The 20,264-nt window shown below is 39.4% G+C and overlaps 1 protein-coding gene across 2 annotated transcripts in view; it reads right to left on the bottom strand.

Moving 5' to 3' along the window:
• Positions 1–20,264, bottom strand: part of LOC146696509 (netrin receptor UNC5D-like) — a 286,577-nt gene that overhangs the window by 35,435 nt on the left and 230,878 nt on the right. For both annotated transcript variants that reach the window (XM_085474633.1, XM_085474632.1), the window contains one exon: positions 14,151–14,322. In XM_085474633.1, coding sequence (XP_085330759.1) covers positions 14,151–14,322 — 172 coding nt within the window. The remainder of the gene's footprint in view (positions 1–14,150; positions 14,323–20,264) is intronic.

Genomic DNA, 20,264 nt, shown 5'->3' on the forward strand with positions numbered 1-20,264 from the left:
AGTCTCATAAACAGGTTCATATTCATTATTTTGACACATTTTCAAACTCAGTACTGTGCAGTATGTCCTCTATGCACATCATACACATACTTCCATTTGCAATTTGTATTACAAGTCATTACATACAACACAATTTGCAGTTTCTATACTATTACGGCCTTTTTTCCCCCGGGAAGTGTTTATTGCATATTTCAAGTCAATTTAGTTAACAGACACAAAAAAAGAAGAAACAAGAAAATAAACAGCTCGCAGACTGCAGGGCTCCAATTTTCACTTATTTATTGCTCCCAGAAAGTTACAGCTTTCTGGGAGCAATAAATAATTATTTGCTCATTTCTTCACACAGCACCTGTTTTGGTTTGGTTGTCACGTGATTCAATCACCTGATTAAAAGTTACAAAACTTTAGAACAGCTTCCAATAAAGGATTAGGGTTAGGCAGAATTTATCTTACACGCTTTTCGAGGCTGTTCCACTGCGATACTTATTGCAACAGAGTGAGTCGCTGAGGTAAATATTCATGCCGAGAGCTGGCGAGAGACATCTCAGTAAGAAAACTCTGCAAATGAACTTCTGTATACAGTAGAATGTATTATGGATTCTAGTCCACTGCTGCTGAATAATGATGTACGTAGGTAACATAATGCAGGTTTAAATCACAAAGCAAAAACCCACACAGGTTGTAACCAGTCTCGGGAGAGTGTACAAAAGTATTTCTGACATAACAGATGATGTTAATACATAGCGGGACGCAAAATAGTCATCATAAACAATGCTGAGTGTTTTATTTATGAGGCAGCAACAGCAACTGGAAAGCAGTTCTATTTTCTCCAAACCTCACTCAAAGGGAACATACTTGAAGACAAACTGTGAATGGTATATGATTAGCAAAGATTTGTGTAAACCTACTCCCCAGACAAAAGGAATCAGAATAATCCAGGCAGGAGAAGGCCAAGAGCCTCAAAATTCACCTTCAGATATCGTCTTTTGATTATTTATCCAAACCATCTCACAATTATTGTCACGCAGTAAGCTGCAGCAGACAGAATCCATGAAATCCGTGTGATTAGACAGTTTAATGAGGAGCTGTGAGACCAAACAGTGTACCAAAACACAGCCTGAGGAGCACAACTTATTCCTCCTCAAATAATCAAGTTAACTGGAAACATGCCAATTAGAAGCCATGTTACCAGCAAACATGTCTTACAAAACAGCAAACCTCCACGCGTTTATTTAAACACCAGCATTAACCCTAACTACATCAGTGTACAACCTATTGGTCAATATACATGTTTTGACCTACTGTGTATGATGGTCTTGGAGCAATTTGGAAATAAACTTCTGTCTCTTTTTCACCGTGGAAACGGGAGTGTGTCTCAACACAAAGTAGTTTCACAACAGCACAGCAGCTGCTCTGTGGAGCTGCTTAATGAGAGTTCTTCTGAAATGGGCCCGATGATGAGCATAAAATATTTGCAATGTATCCATTAATGTACTATAAAGATCAGAGGATCTCTTTGATACACAAGGGAACTTAAAGTCATGAATCTCTGGTGAGTTCAAAATGGAGATTAAGTAATGACATCCCCAGGAAGTGTAAGCCACGGTGAATTTAGAAAGACATTTTTTTAGGGTAGAGTTTGTTTTTGTTTTTTTTTAGCTAAAATTAAAAGAAAAAGCAAAGGAAATCAAGATAAACTAACCAATGGACCTTCCATTTAGTAATGATGCTGAAACCTAACTAAATAGTTTTTTCTGCTTAAAATTTCTCATTTAGAGCTTTAATCTAACCATGTGCAAAAGTAAAACGTGAGTGAAAATGAAACAAAGCAGCAAGGAATGAGGAGACAAAAATCAAAGACAGGAACTAATTTATGTAAATGAAATTAAAGCGTAAAAGTGGCGTAAAAAGACAAAGACAGGAAGTACTGCACACAAAGGAAGTAAAAACAAAACGTGAAGAAGAAATGAAAACATAAAACAACAAACAACAAAGAGAACAGACACTAAACATAAACATAGATATCACAGATATGGGGAAAATGTGATCAACTCGTTTACCCTGAGCCAAGATGAACCAAAGAAACACTTTGGTCTAAAAGATCTATCATTATAAAGTCTTAACAAGATTTCTGTAGAATGAACCTCAATAAAGACGACCAACAACTGTCTCTTAGCCTGCCTGCCAATGAGCCAATCTCTTAATGCCTTTAACTCCTGTTGGAGGCTGTGACCAGCTGAGGCTGGTTGTTGTTCTTGAAACTTTAGTAGGGGACCTCACATCTGACCAGAAACCCCTTAGAATGACCAAATACTATTTTAAAATTAGTTTGATCAAAGTTTGATTTAAAATTTAAAGAAAAAAATCTACTGTCGGGGCAGACCTGCTTATTATAAATATCTCTGTTGAGTTATGACTCAGAGAAACCGTGCATGTTCTAAAAGCAAACTGGTTTATCTGATTTTAAAATGCACCTAGCCTCCATGAGCTGTGAGTCACAGCCCCTGCTGTCACTGTTACTGCTGACCATGTTGTGACCAGGGCAGTTCAGCAGGCTGGAATATAATATCTGAGTTCCAGTTATTTTTTAGAACATTCCCTCTGTACTCGTTTCTTCAACTCTCCTTCATCCTGCTGAGGAGGCTCTCCACTGTTTGGGAGCCTCTATTATACAGTATCCTGAGTTGATATGCAGAACGTTTTGTAAGTGAACAAAAATGTGAAATCTCAGTTTATCTTGAGGATTTGATCTTAAGGACCTTCTCTTTTCTTGTTAAAAGATAAATGGGAATTGAGGCTCAAGCTGGATGAATGCTGGTAGAGAGACACTCTGCTCAGGGTCAGTTTCACCAGATGGTGCTCATCCAATCCCAAAATACGCTTCATAAAATTCTCCAATAGGATTCTCAACTTGGTAGTTGTCCCACCTCTACCACCCAAAGCTAATCAACAACCAAAATGGAAAATGCATAAGTAATTCTGTTACATGACTGTTCTGCACAGCTGAGTTCAATGACAGTTTCAATTGTGTGAGCTTCATTGGTTTGAGGGAGGTTTTTAAATGTTTTGGTGCAAATTTACCAAACTTTTAGAGTGTTATCCATCGTATCACTGGCTCCTATGGACAATGTGAGCATTGAAATTAAAGTTGTGGATCTTTTCAGATTGCTTAAGAACTCCTTTAGGAGATTGAACAGAATAACTGCCTGGCTGCCAAGTGGCAGGAATTGGTTCTAAAATGACTTTGTGTCCATTTGTGTCCATACAGTGAGTTACTTTTAAACTCTTTACACACCAAATTTGTGTGAATATTTTCCACTTTTCCACAATTCTTAATGAAGTGGTTCACAGTTTCACAGGACAAATTTGAAGCATTTATTTTTTTGAATCAAGCTTTATTTTTCCTGTGTATATAAACAGATCTGACCAATCAGACCACTGCATTTGACAGCAACTGCTCTTGTAACTCGAAACATACAGCGGTACTGAATATAGAATGATATGGAAATACTGCACTGACATCCTGAATTATGTACTAAAGCCATTGTGATAATTCAGCTCTTGGCTTAAACCATTAACTTCTCCCTGCTCCTGCCTTCTAATGACAGTTGGATCAACCTTAGAATTTCTTCCTTTTCCCGTTTAGAAACGTATGGATCAGCTCATCATCGCTTAATGTCAACTTTTTCCAGGATGAGGATGAATTTCTCACTAAAACGCTTTGCATCCAAACAGTTCAGAATTTTTTGCAGACAACGCGTTCAGTGCCAGGTCTGTATTCAGATTAAAAATAGTCTCCAGTTGAAGATGATTCCTACATCAGTTGCTCGTTCTCTATCCAAAAAAACAGACACCGATTTTTCTCTTGACCAAAGCTTAAATCTTTTTCGATATCTTCCTTTGACATATTCTCTGAAGTCTTTGGCATTTCCCTAATCCCGTGCTCTTTCCATGCAATCTTTGGAGTTTCTCCTGTTGAAGGTATGTTTACCAAATATCAGGCTGGCTTCGTGGTATTCGGTACCCTTATAGAAGAACGCTGCATGTCGTCCTAAGCCCTGGCATAACTTCCTGCTTAAAAGACTTAATATATTTTACCCTCGTAGGACTTAAGAATATGACCCTGAGGACATGGGTGTAGTCTGCAAGAGGGAATCTAATATGCTTTGGGTTAATTTGGCATTACATGTTGATTTTGGACTGAAATGAACAAGAACACCATCCATGTCCTTCATATGGAACAACAGAATGTGCACATGCAAACCATATTCCAAATCAGTGAATAATAAATTCTCTTGGCCAGGTCAGAGTCCAGGCTCAGATATTCTGAGGCACCGTGCTCCTCAAACAGATTTAAATGTTACTACTTCAGCTACATTCCTGTCAGGTGCCTGGGACTCCTGTGATTATGTTTATGCATTTTGCACTTCTGCTTCCTGCATGCTCATAAGCAAAACTTAACACAGTGCAATATGGCATTGAATAACATTATAGCGTGGCTGGGAGTGTTGAGGAGTCTTCTGTGAGTCATGTGCATTTTAATGACAGCCGAAATGAGGGTATTTTAATGGCACCAGGCATTTGCAGGTATTATGATTGTTCAAGCTCCTCTCTCTCTCTCTTTAGGTTAGGCCTCAGTGGTGGATCATTATTTCCAACCAAGAAGCTCTAAGGATCTCTGCGCCCTTTTAATATTAGAGTGAAATCTCAAAGCGACACGAATCATGTATTCATTCGTTTCCCCTCTATTCTTCCCCTCCGTCTCATTCAAAACACTTGCACATCTTGAGAAATTGCCCTCTTACACTGAAAAGATTTTTTTCTTGCACAATTGCAAACTTTAAAAAGGCAAGGTTACGTAAACATGAACTTGAACTCAAAGGGAAGGCAGTTTTAAACCCCCCAAACATACTAAACTGTGAGCAAACAAAAAGAGCCCTTCAGAACGGCATTTATCTCTGACTGAGTGACCCAGGAGAGCTGACATGGTTTCTAATCTGCAGCAGCATCTGGTGGCATCTCAGAAAGAGATTATAAAGGTGGACACGGGCAAGGATATAACAAATGAGGGAAGTGAGATGAAACTAACACTTCAGTTTTGTTTTATGTAATTTGGCATTGACTTGTGTACAATTTCTGTTGGTGTGATAACTGCAGAGAAGGACCCTGTATTAGTGAGTGAGGCAGCTACCTTTGCACCTTTGAGGATCACTCGGGTGACTTAAAGTAGATAAGAGTGACCTGCACTTCATAGCCATTTTATTCTCTCATTTATGTAAGAATGTAACAGAATACATGTGTTACATTCTGATTTAAATAGAGTGTGGAAATCAGCAGGTGAGTTGATAAAGTGTATTAGTAGATTTGGAAAAACAAAACCAATTGCAAGACTGGGAATTTCCATCCATTCTCTTTCACTTATTGATGCAGGGTGACGGGAGTGGGGATGGGGTGTGTGGGGATTAATTTTTTTAAATTTATTTAGCTGTGCTGTTAATATAAATGTGTGTCACCACAGGCTGAGGAAGAACAGCAAACCACATAGAATGTCACTGAAGTGACAGCAGGCAAAATAAACTTTAGCAACTAAGAACTAGAGATGGACCGATCCGATATTACGTATCGGTCCGATACTGACGTAAATTATTGGATCGGATATCGGAGAGAAATAAAAAATCTGATCCATTAAATATCAAAAAGGCACCTCACAAAACTTGCAACATGGCGTATCTCGGCCCATAATCGTAGCACGTCGGAGCAGTGTGCTCACGTGATAGAACGGCTGTGTGTATTTGTAGCCTCAAACCAGCATTTCATCTCTGAGGAAGTGATCCCAGAGAGCAGTACAGCAAGTGTGTAAGTTCATCTCTGAATGTTTGTAAAGCATTCCCACGTTAAGCTTAACAACCAATATATGGAGCGACTGCCTCTTCTCTCTCCCTCCCTCTCCTGCTGCTACTTCAATCATGAAACTGATCAATGATCAGCTGATCGGCTTTTCTGTCGCGAGTCCGTCTCTCTTGTTTGTTTTTGGCCCACTTCGCACCAGAAAGAGGAAACCAGCGGCTGAACAACAGCAGCACGTTTAACCTTGAAAAGCTGTTGTTAGAATTTATTTAATATTACTTTCTACACCAGGATCCTTTTCTACATAGCTGACGGCAGGTAACTGTGCAGGGGCGGATCTAGCAATGTTTTCCCTGCGCATTAACAGGAAAAAGGGGGCACAAAGACATACTTTTCTTTCTTATTCTCATTTAAAATATCTAGCTTTTAATAAATAATTATCTGAATCTTACACCCAAAGTTTTAATCTGATGTAAAATGTATAGAAGTCCATTATTGTATATATGGTAAATGGCCTGTATTTATATTGCGCTTTACTAGTCCCTAAGGACCCCAAAGCGCTTTACACATTCAGTCATCCACCCATTCACACACTGGTGATGGCCAGCTACATTGTAGCCACAGCCACCCTGGGGCGCACTGACAGAGGCTGCCGGACACTGGCGCCACCAGCCCCTCTGACCACCACCAGTAGGCAACGGGTGAAGTGTCTTGCCCAAGGACACAACAACCGAGACTGTCCCAGCCAGGGCTTGAACCGGCAACCTTCCGATTACAAGGCGAACTCCCAACTCTTGAGCCACGATCGCCACATAGTAACTGTTAAGTCTAATATACCCTAGTAAGCTATAGTACGTTTTCCTTTGGGAAGATACCATTTGTGCAGTCTGCAATTCTGTTGAAGAAAGATGTTGAATCTATTTAATTATATGCATTTTTTTCCAACCTGCATCAAATTAAAGTTGATTACGTCGATTAAGAATCATGAGGTGGAGGGTGGGGGGGTGGTTCCCTATTTTTTTTTTTTTGCTTGCTATTAGTTAGGTTGCTTAATATTTCTGCTAAGTACTCTTTAAAACATCAGAATAGGAAGGATGGAGTAGGTTTAAGTTTATTAGATTGATCAGTATTGCTGAACTATGAAATATTTTGGGTGCAGTGTATTTTTACATACAGGTATAACAGAATAGCTTTAGTGTTGTTGTTTATTTAAACTTGAGTATGAACTTATACAAAATGCAGCAAGATATAAAAAAAAACAGTTATTGATTAAAAAACACACTATATCGGATTCATATCGGTATCGGCAGATATCCAAATTTATGATATCGGTATCGGTATCGGACATAAAAAAGTGGTATCGTGCCATCTCTACTAAGAACCAGATTTACTAAATAGAGCTAAACGTGTTTTAGCGTGATCTCCAAATAGCCTTCATAGATGTGGTTGGTTTCACGGCTTATTCACAAAAGTTGCACTGTTTACAATATCAATTGAAAAAAGTAAGAAATGGTTTTGTTTGGCTTAACTGAAGCCATTATGGGTAAATTGCATGTTGTAAAGGTTTGCAAATCAGGTTGCACGCTTAATTTAAATCTCTTCTCCTCAATAAGAGTGACCCAATTTGAAAAGATTATTTTTTAAGTAATGGACACAGCAGCTTGCAGTAAATTTTAAAATACATGGCTGAAGCTAAAGTTTTCCATACAAAACAAGTGCTCAATTTGCCCCCTCTCCAGATGCACGATACATGTCCATACAACAGTCAAACTCATCCCATACTTTGACGAACATGTTTCTTGGTTGCCAGTAGCAGTGGGATTAGTGAATTTCAGTGGGATTCATAATTCACGTGGTTGCTAGTACCATGTGAATCTCTTCTTTCTAACAGCATTTGTTTTGATCACAAATGAAATCATATACAGGCAGGTTTTATCTTTCTCGATGATTTCATTTAAAAATTTTCACAATCCTGTATTTTCCTGACTCTCATTCTGTGACATCACTGGGGCATCTGTCAGTTTTCTTGACTATTGTTGGTATGACAATGCTGCTCACTAACAAAGACAACCTAGCCTCCACCTCAAACAAAACCCTAACCCATAGAAGAGCCACAAGATAATCTCAGTTACTCAGTGGGGTCTGTCTCTGGTCCCCATCAACACCCCAAACCACATTTGAAGTAGACTGTATAAATGGTTGGCAAGAAAACTAAAGGAGTGACACATACTGTACACACAAGCAGACACACTTACAGAGACTCCATGGATTATTATTACAGACTCCGAATTAACATTTTGTTACAAATGCAGAGCTGATGTTTAATACTGGAAACCAAACCATGATCCTGAGACCAAAGTATTTGTCTAAAGCCTTCCACATTTAACAACATGTAATATACATGTACTGTAAAATGGATGCAATGTTATGTTTCACCAGCATTAACTGTTAATCAAATCACGTTTTAAATCTTGATGAAAAGAACAACACTTTTGCTCTGCATACACACGTGCAGTGTCAGATTAGTTTGGCTAACCTTAGCAGTGCTATCAGCAGAGCCTTGGTTTTATTCTATGTAAGAAAGAGACATCGCTGTCCAGAATATGGTTACACCGGAGACTGACTCATTTTTGGAGGCTCCAGTCCTGCTGTTACTTTACTTTATGTGATGCAGACTGAGTTTATGTTTAACAAAATGTAAATATATAAAACATTTATGAGTACATTTCCATTCCTTTCCATTTGCAAAACCCAATGTGCACACTTCACTGTCAGAAAGAAGCTATTGTTGAAATTGTTTAGATGAAGTTTGAGGTTTGCGTATGTAGGCTGCTGTGCTTGAATATTCTTCAAAGCGGCTCAGAAAAACATTATTCAGGACAAAAGCAGACAGTGTAGAGAGCTGACAAATCCAGCCTAAATAACAAGCTCTTTTAAGTGCCGACAACCACCACAACAGCCGGGGGGCAAACCTGCGCTCTTCATTATTCTGACCCGTGCTCGGGTTTCACAAAAAACTTTACGTCAGCTTTACATTTACATTACTGCCTGACTGAATATTCTCTTGACTACATCACCCCCCCTGCATGCCACCCTTCCTTCCCCACATGTCTTGTTATCATCTTGTTGCTTGCTGTTCAAAAACACTAGCAAATAATGCAAAGTGACAACAGCAACTGGGGCTTTTTATTCCTATGGGTTTTGAGATTAAGCTCTCGGGATGTCATCCAGACCAGTGAAAACAATCTTCTTTACTGGAGGGGAAGGAGAAAAGAAAGAAAACGCTGACACTGTTGGAATGAAAAAGCGTTTAATGTTAAAAGAAGGAGTCTTTTTATGTGTGTGTGTGTGTGTGTGTGTGTGTGTGTGTGTGTTCCTCACATGTCTCTGCAACAGTTCATCTGATCGACTTTAAACTCCACTGCTAGTAACAAGACTGCATTATGGAACTGTAGGTCATTCTGGGGGTTCTTGTTGATGTTAGACTTAAGGTCACAGTGATCATTAGGGATGGTCATAGCCATTAAATTATACAATGAAAATGTAATTGTTTACTTTTTCCTCTGTTTTTTCTGGTTTGTGTGTTTGCAGCACCTCTTTTAGACCACTTTTACCAAGTGACAGCCAGAGACGTCTAGCAAATACTCGCTAACTGGTTGGGAAATACACATTTTCCACTACTTAATTAATAAAGATGCTGAAAAGCATGTATGTGTGCACAGGTCTGCCGTATTATAGACAGCATATAAGTCATGTGAAAGCATGGGCAGGTAGGTGATCTTCCAAAAACAGTCAGTTAGCAGTAAAAACTGAGCAGCAATTTTGCTTGCTGCACTGGAATGATGTAAAATGTTCAGCTAACATAAACCACTCGTCTCTACTTTTCATTGGAACAATGCAGCAGTGTTGTTAAGGGGGCATGTTTTTCTATGGAGGTTGAGTGCTCAGTGAGTTATAGAAACAGACTGGTGTGCTACAACTGCTGGAACTGGATTTATGGGGCGACCATGGCACAGGGGGTTGGGAAGCTCATCTGTAACCGGTTCGATCCCCCTGCTCTCTCTGTCCAGGTCGTTGTGTCCTTGGGCAAGACACTTTACCCTACTAGGGCAGCTGTGGCTACAACCGTAGCTTGCCTCCACCAGTGTGTGAATGTGAGAGTGAATGAATAGTGGAATTGTGCCTAGAAAAGCGCTATATAAATGCAATCCATTATGATATGGCACATTAACAGTGTGGGTGCATCAAATTCCTGCTCCCATGAGGCCACTGGAGCTAAATGCACCCAATAAAGACAATGACAGCAATTCCACCAAATGACAGAAGCTGAGTCAACATGCAGTGGTGGTTAAATGCTTGTGAAATGATCATCGTGCGATTTGAAGTTGAGCAAATGGGGGAACAAAACTGTGTCTGTGACTTGAGGTCACAAATACATAGTGGGGCCTAGTCAAAAATGCACATTTTCTTATCTACCTCTGCTGATGCTAAAATCCAGATGAAAGCAACACTGCACTTGGTTCGTTGTTGCAAAGCATCAGACTAAAGCTGCTAGCGAGAAACATAAAACACATTGTAAGAGCTGAGATGCTTGGTTGTGCCCAGAGCGGCTGGTGTGTTGGCGGGGGTAAATGGAGAATGATGGTCAGCACAGAAATAATCTCCATGATTCTCCTCCTGATTGCCTCACGTCTGAATTCCCTGTGCCATGTCTTTTCCTGATCCACTAATCGATACCTACACACCCCCCACCCCCAAAGTCTTCCCACTAGCTGACAGCAGCCATGCCTCTTCCAGCCCATTACATGCTGTAATTGTTTCTTTATTTTCCTCCCGCCGTACTGGCAGTGTTACCACAGTGTGGCCTTATGTCACCCTCTGGACCCACAGAGAGCATAAGCCCGGATCAATTGGCTTCCCCACAAAAGTCCCAACATTCTTTTATGGCTAACACGTTATTCACAAGTCACATGTCACGGTAACTCTACCTTTTGCCACACAAAGCACACATGTAAAGGTCAGCTGTCAGAAGGAGGGCGAGAGTCAACAAACCCTGGCATCTAATGTTACGAGACATGACTTTAACATCCTTTTATTAGACTGACTGCGGGTATTGTCCCAAATTATAAACCAAGGGGAAATTTTACTATCAAACAATCCTGATGTTAACAGTGAGTTTAATTTACTGCTCAATATACTCCAATGAAGTTGCATGCATGCTAAAACCACACCGTATAACCATACTTCTATGTTTAAGCTGATAGTGTAATGCAGTTAATGCTGCGTTCCGTTCTTTTGACATTTTTATAGTTTTACCGCTCTAAGGACTTCAGACTATAAGATAGAATGCAAATGTTGAGGCAAATGAGAACAATCTACACACCAGAAAAGCTGAAAGCAGGTGTTTTTATTTATTTCTTTTCTCTATTTTGTTTCTGTCCACCTGATGAATGAAGTTTGACTGCCTGTGAGCGCTGGATGTTGGGAGACTCTTGCTCCTTCAGTTCAGGTTACTGCTACACAGGTTACTCAGGTTACTTGCTGGAATTAGTTCCAGTGCAAGTGAAAGAGTTGCGATCTGGCGGAGAGGTGGTTGTTAAAAGGGGCTTGCAACAAAACAATTATTGTCTGGGTATGGTGGTAGTGGAAGGAGAGGTGTGATTTTTGGTGAACTGATGAACTGTGCTCTGTATCAGCAAGCAGGCAAGAATATTCCCTGTTTTTTTTACCCTGTCCCTGAAAACACCTGCTTACATAGACTGTTAGAAAGGCTCTGCAGAGATAACTCGAACAACGTAGTTGGTAAAACTGGTCACTACAAGCAATACCTGTGTATCAACCAATTCACTGTTAATTTAAAACCGTCTTTTTCTTTCAGCTTTAAGGTTGAAAGCAAATTAGGCTTACAGATTGTTGAGACTTTATATAAAAAACAGACGTAGCCACTGTAATGTTGCCTGCTGGTTCTTGATAGCTGCTGCCATTGTACTGTTTTTTTCAGCGTGAGAAGTGACCATATCCAGATAAACTACATGAGTACAACAGATACCTGTTTCTATGTTCACAAATAACATAGCGCAGAAATGCTTTGAGTGCATTCTTCTAAGACGGTTATTACTGCAATGAACTACACAGAAAGACTAATTGTTTTTGAAATCCTCCTGAAAGGGGCAGCATGGTGACCCTTAGCACTGTTGCCTCACAACAACAAGGTCCTGAGATCAATTCCACCATCAGGCTGTGGTCTTTCTGTGTGGAATTTGCATGTTCTCTTTACATGGGTTCTCTCCGGGTGCTCCAGCTTCCTCCCACATTCCAAATACATGCAGTTAGTGGGGACAGGTTAATTGGAAACTCTAAATTGCCCATAGGTGTGAATGTGAGTGACTGTGACTGTCTCTATGTGTTAGCCCTGCGACAGACTGGCGACCTCTCCAGGGCATACCTCGCCTCTAACCCTTGCAACTCGAAAAACATGAGACAGAGCAGGAATATGCCAATAATAATGCAAACCCTCAATGCATTTTAAATGGTTATGCCATTAAAAAACATTAACTCATAATAGCTGTTTAAAAGTGCTAAAGCAGCAATAGAGGCCAAAACCCATTTTTGTATTAGGTCTTAACCCTTTATTTACCTTAGTTATGCCCATTTTGCTATAGAGGGAAAATCAAACGCTTCCTGAAAGGACTGGAGTGCTTTCCTTTTATAGTCAAAATTACAAAATAAGTCTATTTACCAAGAATGTATCTTGGTAAATAAAGCATTAATTATATATTTTTTTATCCAGCTGTAAAGTTATGCATTTTAACACTGGAGTATATCAGTAATGACTCGCTCACAGCCTCAAGTGGCCTGCAATTTTTGTTATTTCTGCATTTGCTTCATTCTGGGATACGCAGGCTGTTGTGCGGTTGAGATTTATGCATTGGTTGTATTAGCTCGTTAAAAAGCAGATGGCTTCTGTGAGGGATGAACCAGAACTCAAGGAACAGGAATTTCCTCCTGTCACCTCAGCACTGAAGACATTTTTTCACCAGGTGTCTACACGCATCTGTTGGAAGTGAAGTTGCGTGGATAAACGAATTATATTTAACCATGTAAACAACAGAGCAGTATGGTGGGCACACTGTTTGTGTAATTCCTTTATCCTATATACTGATTACAGCTGCAGTGTGGTTCTAATTGGCAGTGTGTCTGAAGTGGAACACACTGTGTTTTTGCTTATTGTATGCTTTTATCTTTGTTAAACAGGTGTGTGGAACCATGAATCTCTTCCAGCATATCTAGCAGAAAATAAATATAGGCATTTATTTCCATCTGCAAGTGTCTTTCATGCTCCATAGATATGAGCTGCTCTGGCAAAAAATTGCCCCTGTTCAGTGGAAACAGCAGAGTGGTGAAATGCATGTGAGATGGATCATCTCAGACAAGCATGATGGAGCCAGTATCTGCTTGGCCATTACTGCTGTAGCTTACGAGAAGTGAGAAAGGTGATCAATGGGTGGAAACTGGTCCTATTCTCCTACTAATTCACGCAAAAGAATGGGCCACTGGTATTTAGGGCACTCTGATTTCAGTCCCCAATGCTTGAGGTCATCAGTAGATAGACTACATAATGTGTGTTTTCTTTGATTTATCTGCTAGGTCAACACATCTCTGCTTCACTATCATTCATGATCTACTGTAGCAGGGTTTGCACTGCCTTTTATTGCTGATAAAATTAAATAACAAGAAGCACTCAGAGCCAACCTCTGCCAAGGCAGCTCACTTTCTGGACACTGTTTACTTTTAATGGAATAATGCTGTAATTTTTTATATATTCATTCTGTTTTTTTGTCATGTTTAAACATACTTCAAGAAATGATCTGAATAGATCTGAAAAATATAAATATAATTGCAAACTGAATACGTAGGAACATGTGGCACCCTACAGTACTACTCTAATACTCTTTAGAATGACCCATTCAGCTAGCTCCTGATAGCATCCCCTTCAACCACCAACAGCCAGATGCATCTTATACAAACTCCTGGAAGTTTCTGTTGTGATTTGGCTACCCTTTTAATACCTGGTTATCAAATATTAATGGTGTCATCAATGAAGTGTACTACACAAACAAGGAGATTATCTACTAATTGGAAAATTGTCTCTCAAAGGCCTGCTACATTTTGTAGACTGCAACTGTTTTAAGCAAAATACGATTAATAGGAAGTGGAATGGCTCTCTGCATGTTGCCTATGGCCCAGGTGACATTGCAATGTGCTGCACTGTGCTTGAAGGACATTCTCCCTGCAGCTCTCACCTCCCATTTGCTGTCCTGGGTTCTCCTCTTGAGCTGGATGTTCCAGTTCTCGGCGTCCACCTCTGCACAGTGGGCGATGGTCATGGCCACCGGGCAGAAGAGATCCAGGCCAGGAGGTCCGTATGTTACTTCTGGGCCCAGGAGGATTTCACAGCTGTCCAGTGTTTGGACACTAAAAACACACAGAGAGTAAATGCAAATCTTATTAGGTGATACGAGGAAATAAGTTACAGTACTGCAGACAACAGACACTGCCTGTGTTCACACGTGGAGACACGTCAGCAGAATGGATGCCTCGGCTCTCGTATAATTGTATCTTTTGATGCCTGGACTCGCTGTGCGTCATAAATGCATTTACTGCAGCTATGAGCTGCTTGCACAGCTGTCTTTGAAGCAATCTGTGCAACAAAATGCCTTTTTGCAAGACTGAAAAACAGCTGGTAGCAAGGTGAAATGCTCCATTCACTTCTTTACCTATATTTTTTGAAGCTCCATATTTATGATGGGGCAGCTTCACTGCTATCCATTGCTTTCCATTATATTTGAAAGCATTGTTAAGACTTCTTGCTGTGCTCTTTATGACTGTCCATATTTAACACATTCTATTTAGTAGAGCCATCATATGTGCATAACATCTCTCTTTGCACTTGCGCTTCTGCTGCTGCAAGCGAACCAACAAATTAATGAGCTCATGAAAAGAGGTGGACTGCCAACAAAACATGCCTCCAGGCAGGTACTTCCAAGTTTGAATGGCCATGAGTGAAAATGCTGAACCCTTGCTCCCCAAGTTCAAGTTATTGCCACACAGCCAGGCTGCTGGAATTAGTTCAAGCACAGGTGAAAAACTCTTGCCGGCGACTTGGAGTTCGCTCATTAAAAGCAGCTTACAACAAACAGGTCCTGCCAGTGGACGGTGGCGGCAGCAGTGACTCTGGTTGAGCTTCTGAGAAAGAGGGCAGGCAGATCATGACACAGGAGAGGAACACCTCAACAAAGCTCTTTAATCAGTCATCAGGTCAGAGATATGAGAGGCTTGGTTTGTTAGGACTTCTTCCTTTGAATGAGGCATACACTAAAGCAGCAGCTTTAGTGTATGAGACACCTCTACAGTGCAGAGGAATGCCTAATGTTGTGTTAGTGCCATTAATTTACAACGACTTGTGTCTTAGATTTGTATTTTTCACCATCATTTTCTGATATCACGCTTGTAATACGTCGCAGTTTGACATTTCTTCCACTATAACGAATTACAGTGAAGGAAGGAAGACATTCACTAGCGACTACAGCTAGAAATCCACAACACAGCAACAGATTGACTCAGCAGTTCATGATTCAAGAAATTGACAGTTTATTTACACAACTGGCATCTATTTTTGTACTAAAGTAGAGGGTTTCCTTTGTTTGTACCAGTACTTTGTAGATAACTTGATTGGATTTTTTCTATCTAGCTTTATATAAAACTTTCACCTAAATAGACTAGAAAATCTATATCAAAAGAATAGATTTTAATTTAAAAGGTGACATGAACTATCCCTGTTTAACACTAGCCACACCCCTAAGTACTTCACCAGCACCCTGATGAATACATTAAAACAACAAAAAGAATGCACTACTAACTACTAGGCATCAGGCTGGTAATGTGTGTGTCACAAACAGGAGAAGTGTGCAAATCCAAAGATTTGAACAGCAGTCAGAAAAAAATCTGGTCAGAAAACCCAGTGCAAACCCCTCAAAATAAAGCTAAGATTAGGGATATTTAGGGGCAACTCACTATGTATATTAGTAAGTAAGTAAAATTTATTTATATAGCGCTTTTCGCAGATAAAAATCACACAGTGCTTTACAACAAAGAAAAAGAAAAATGAAAAGAATGAAATACAACAAATAACAACGTAAAACAGTAAAATACAACATAAAAACAACAAATTAATTAAAAGCTTACCTATATAAAAATGTCTTCAGCTGCTTTTTAAAAGAATCAATGGAGTCTGTACAGCATAAAACCAGTGGGAGAGAATTCCACAACCTTGGTGCCACTGCCTGAAAGGCACGATCACCACGAGTTTTAAATCGAGTGCGTGGGGCCACCATCAGTCTCTGACATGATGACCTTTGAGCTCGGGAAGAGGAATGCCGTTTCAGCAGGTCAGAGATGTACTGGGGAGCTTGACCATGTAGGGCCCTAAAGGTTAAAACTTAAATTTTAAAGTTAAACCTAAAATTTACAGGCAACCACTGAAGGAAGGCCAAAACTGGAGTGATATGAGATCCTCTCCTGTTAAGAGTCGTGCTGCAGCATTCTGCACAGTCTGAAGACGATTTAAAGCTGATTTGTTAAAACAAGTAAAAAGACCATTACAGTAGTCGCAATGTGAAGAAATAAAAGCATGAATAATCATCTCAAGTTCAGGCTTTGACACCATTAGTCTGAGTTTTGAAATATTTCTTAAATGATAAAAACAATTCTGGACCAGCCGTTTGGAATGTCACTCAAGCAACATCGAGCTGTCAAATATGACGCGAGGTTTTTAAGGCTCGATTTTACATAAGGGTCTAAGAAGCTGATATGCTGCCCTATTTCTGGAATCATATGGTCAGGAGCAATAATTAAAGTTTCTGTGTTATCAGATCATATTATACATTATATAATATAATATATACCTATTATACATTTCTAACAATATTTCTAACAATTGTATAATATTAAGAATTATTTTTATAGCATTAAAATAAATGACACAGTGAACAAAAAAAAATCAATCTGAAACTCCCCTTTCCCCCCCAACTGGTCACGGCAGATGGCCCCGCCCCTCCCTGAGCGTGGTTCTGCCGGAGGTTTCTTCCTGTTAAAAGGAAGTTTTTCATTTCCACTGTCACCAATATGCTTGCTCATAGGGGGTCGTATGGCTGTTGGGGTTTTCTCAGTTTTTTGTGTTGTAGGGTTACAACACAAAAAAATATCAAGTTAGGAAAAAAGATCTGATAGATAACCTCAAGCAAGCCCATACAAACACTAAGCAATAATAATCAATAAATCATTCCTAAAGATGAAATCTATTCACAGGTAATGTTAGCTCTTAATTCAGATTTTTTGGACCATCAAATTATTACGCAACCATTCGTATGCCTTCTTAAAGTGCGTTAAGTGATTCAGACAACATCAACTTTTTCAACTTTAACCTTGATAAATGTCACTTAAACTTAAGCAAAACCAACATACACATGTACATGCACACTATTTCTAAACAGTCAATTTTATGATTAGGTCTATATTTCACTATCAATCATTCGCTCTACATTTTTTTAAAATCAGCCAATCACACCTATTGAAAGGATTAGCCCAGCAAAATGTCTCAACATCGCCTCACAAAGCTAAAACTTTCAGTCTGCTACGTGCTCACAGCTGTTCTGACACTTTTCCTAAATCACACTGAAACTCCTTTTTTTCTCAGAATGTTTGTGGATATGAGCCTTGCAGTGGAGTGCCGGGGGAACAAGATGCAAGCACATTTTGTTAAGCTCTGCTTTGACCGCTGCTTTTTTTCCACAGGGTCATAAACATGTTTGACAGCGAGGCTTGGTGCTTTTATGCCTGTTTGTCTGATGACCCCCTTTCAGTGTGCTGCTCCCAGAAAGCAGAGTTCATACTGAGATTAAAAGTTGGCGCCTGGCATTGAGTGACTGGTTCCTCTTTGTGTTCTGTATGGTTTGATCTTATTTAATATTTCTTTTAGCATTCATCCGGCAACCTGCTGAGACTTCCTGTCAAGAATAATGTTTATGTGCTACATAATTATTTGCTGAATTAAGCAATAGCGGCAGAACTTTCGCAAAGTTCACGGTCCTTTCCTTCTAAGCATTGCTGTGAGAAATTAGCTGTCCATAAAAGTGATATCAAACACAAACACTGCTACACTTCCGATATGACGAGCTGTCAGATTTGGTTGGATGAGTGTGTAAACAAGCTGGCAAGGTCAGCTTCAACAAATATATTTGGAGAAAACTTGTGTGCACCCACTTAAAGCAACCACAGTACCTGAAGCTCCCTTTTGATAAATAACATATATTAGTTTTATATTACAGGATTTAGTCCAAACTTTTACTTTTGCACCTTAATAAAGACTGATTTGAATGTGACATTCATGTATTGTACACACACAGGAGTGAAAATCTTTGTCCTGCAGAAATAACTTTTGTATTTATTCTGATTCCACTTCCACTGAAAATATTACTGAACTTTGTTAGTCTTACAACATTTGCATAATTCTGATACTTTTTTCCAATGCAGATTTTGCATTTTAAGATTTAAACAGGCAGATTGATGCCAATGATTTTTGAGCTATGAGTCTTTTTGCATAATCATCTGAGCCAGTGGTTCACAAACCTGTAATCTAACATATGCGAGGCGCAGATGCTTCTGTTTTAATTGTGTTATCTTTAATTTTTTAGATACTGACAGCTGAAGACAGACTGGAAGGTAGAGACAGGGAAGGAGCAACAAACAGCAAAAACTTACTGTAAAGGTGCTGGTATGGTAATACATACGCACAGTTTCAGAAATTAATACCTTATATTGTTGGATCGTTTCATTAATATTGCAGCTGAAAGATTGAATTTAATTACTTACTACTGGGAAGCATAAATCTACAATACACTTGTAGATTTAGATTTTATTATCTGCAAAAGAAGAACTGACTATAGCTTTAAACTAAAGGTCTAATATTTGCATCCAAAATATTGTGGAGCAGAAGTATAAAGTTGTATGACATAGATACACACTTGTCAAAAAACACATTCTCATTATCTCAAAGGAAAAAAACAATATATCTGTCTATACTGGGTAATATGCTACGGATGAAAGGATGCCTCATCGCTTCATGGAAAGGAAAATGATCAACCCACAGAGGACTGACTTCAAAGACACACAAAAATCAAAGACAAAACAAAAAGTCAAAGGTATCTATTCCTTTGTCCTCCAGGAACTGTTTACTTACTCTCACCATATGAGGCTGGACAGTCATGCACCAGGAGGAAGCCAGGACCCACTGCACCAGTGTTGGGTCTGACAGTGGGTCCAAGGATCTCATCCCTAAACTTAATGGCATTCAGGGTGCCATTGCCTAGCCTGTAGAGGTCTGTGTGTCCCTTCTTGGATATGGCTCTCTAGGCCATCACTTACATCACTGAATCATGTTAGAGGCAGCATAACATTCATTATGGCATCTCTAGACCCTTTCACATCAGTCACTTGTGCTCAGGGTGAACCTGCTCTCATCTGTGAAAAGCACAAGGTGCCAGTGGTGGACCTGCTAATTCAGATATCGTAAGACAAATGCCAATTGCGCTCTTGAAATGCAGATGGATGGAACTTCAGTCAGTTTGTTTTTTTACTTCTGCAGTAAAACATCTCCCTATGTACAGTTTTTGTCAAGCCGGCTTATATTTGTGGTACAACTGTGTGTGGTCGCCTGAGGATGATCTCTAATAAGTTGGTGGAGATTTCTTCCACAGGCCAAACAGTTACAGTGTTGAACACTTAAGAGTCTGAACACTTTTATGGCGAGTTAACAATTCAAAATAAGAATTACTGCCAGAGATTAGAAGTAACTACTTAAGTACTTCATTACTTTATGTTACTGTACTCTGTACTTTACTTGAGTATGTATGTATCTATTTACACTTACATTTCTTACATTTCTTAAATTTAATCCTTCCTTATACTCCTTATCCTTATTTTGAATACAGGCTTGTTACTTTATGTTCAGTGGTATCACTGGCACTCATTCCATCCCACTTTAACGTTGCAAGTTGTAGCCTCGGTACTTTAGCATTTAGCGAGCACTAGAGAAGAGGAGCAAGCATAAAGGAGGTAATGTTTTTTTTTAACTATCAGTTAATTTCAAATACTAAATTTGTATCAGCTCAACAAACATCAGCAAACACAATCTGTGTGAAGTTTGTTGCAGTTTGTAGCTAGCTAAAGGTCCAGCTGCCGTAAAAAAGACAGGACAAGAGAGGAAGAAGAGAATTATTTAACTGCTCAGTGAAGCTTGATAAACTACAAATTTGACAGTTACATGCAATGTGATCATTTTTAATCACATATAAGATCTG

This window comes from Copadichromis virginalis, linkage group LG12, assembly GCF_057382275.1.
Source record: "Copadichromis virginalis isolate Kocher_CV1m ecotype Utaka linkage group LG12, C_Virginalis_male_GT1.1, whole genome shotgun sequence".
Taxonomy (NCBI): domain Eukaryota; kingdom Metazoa; phylum Chordata; class Actinopteri; order Cichliformes; family Cichlidae; genus Copadichromis; species Copadichromis virginalis.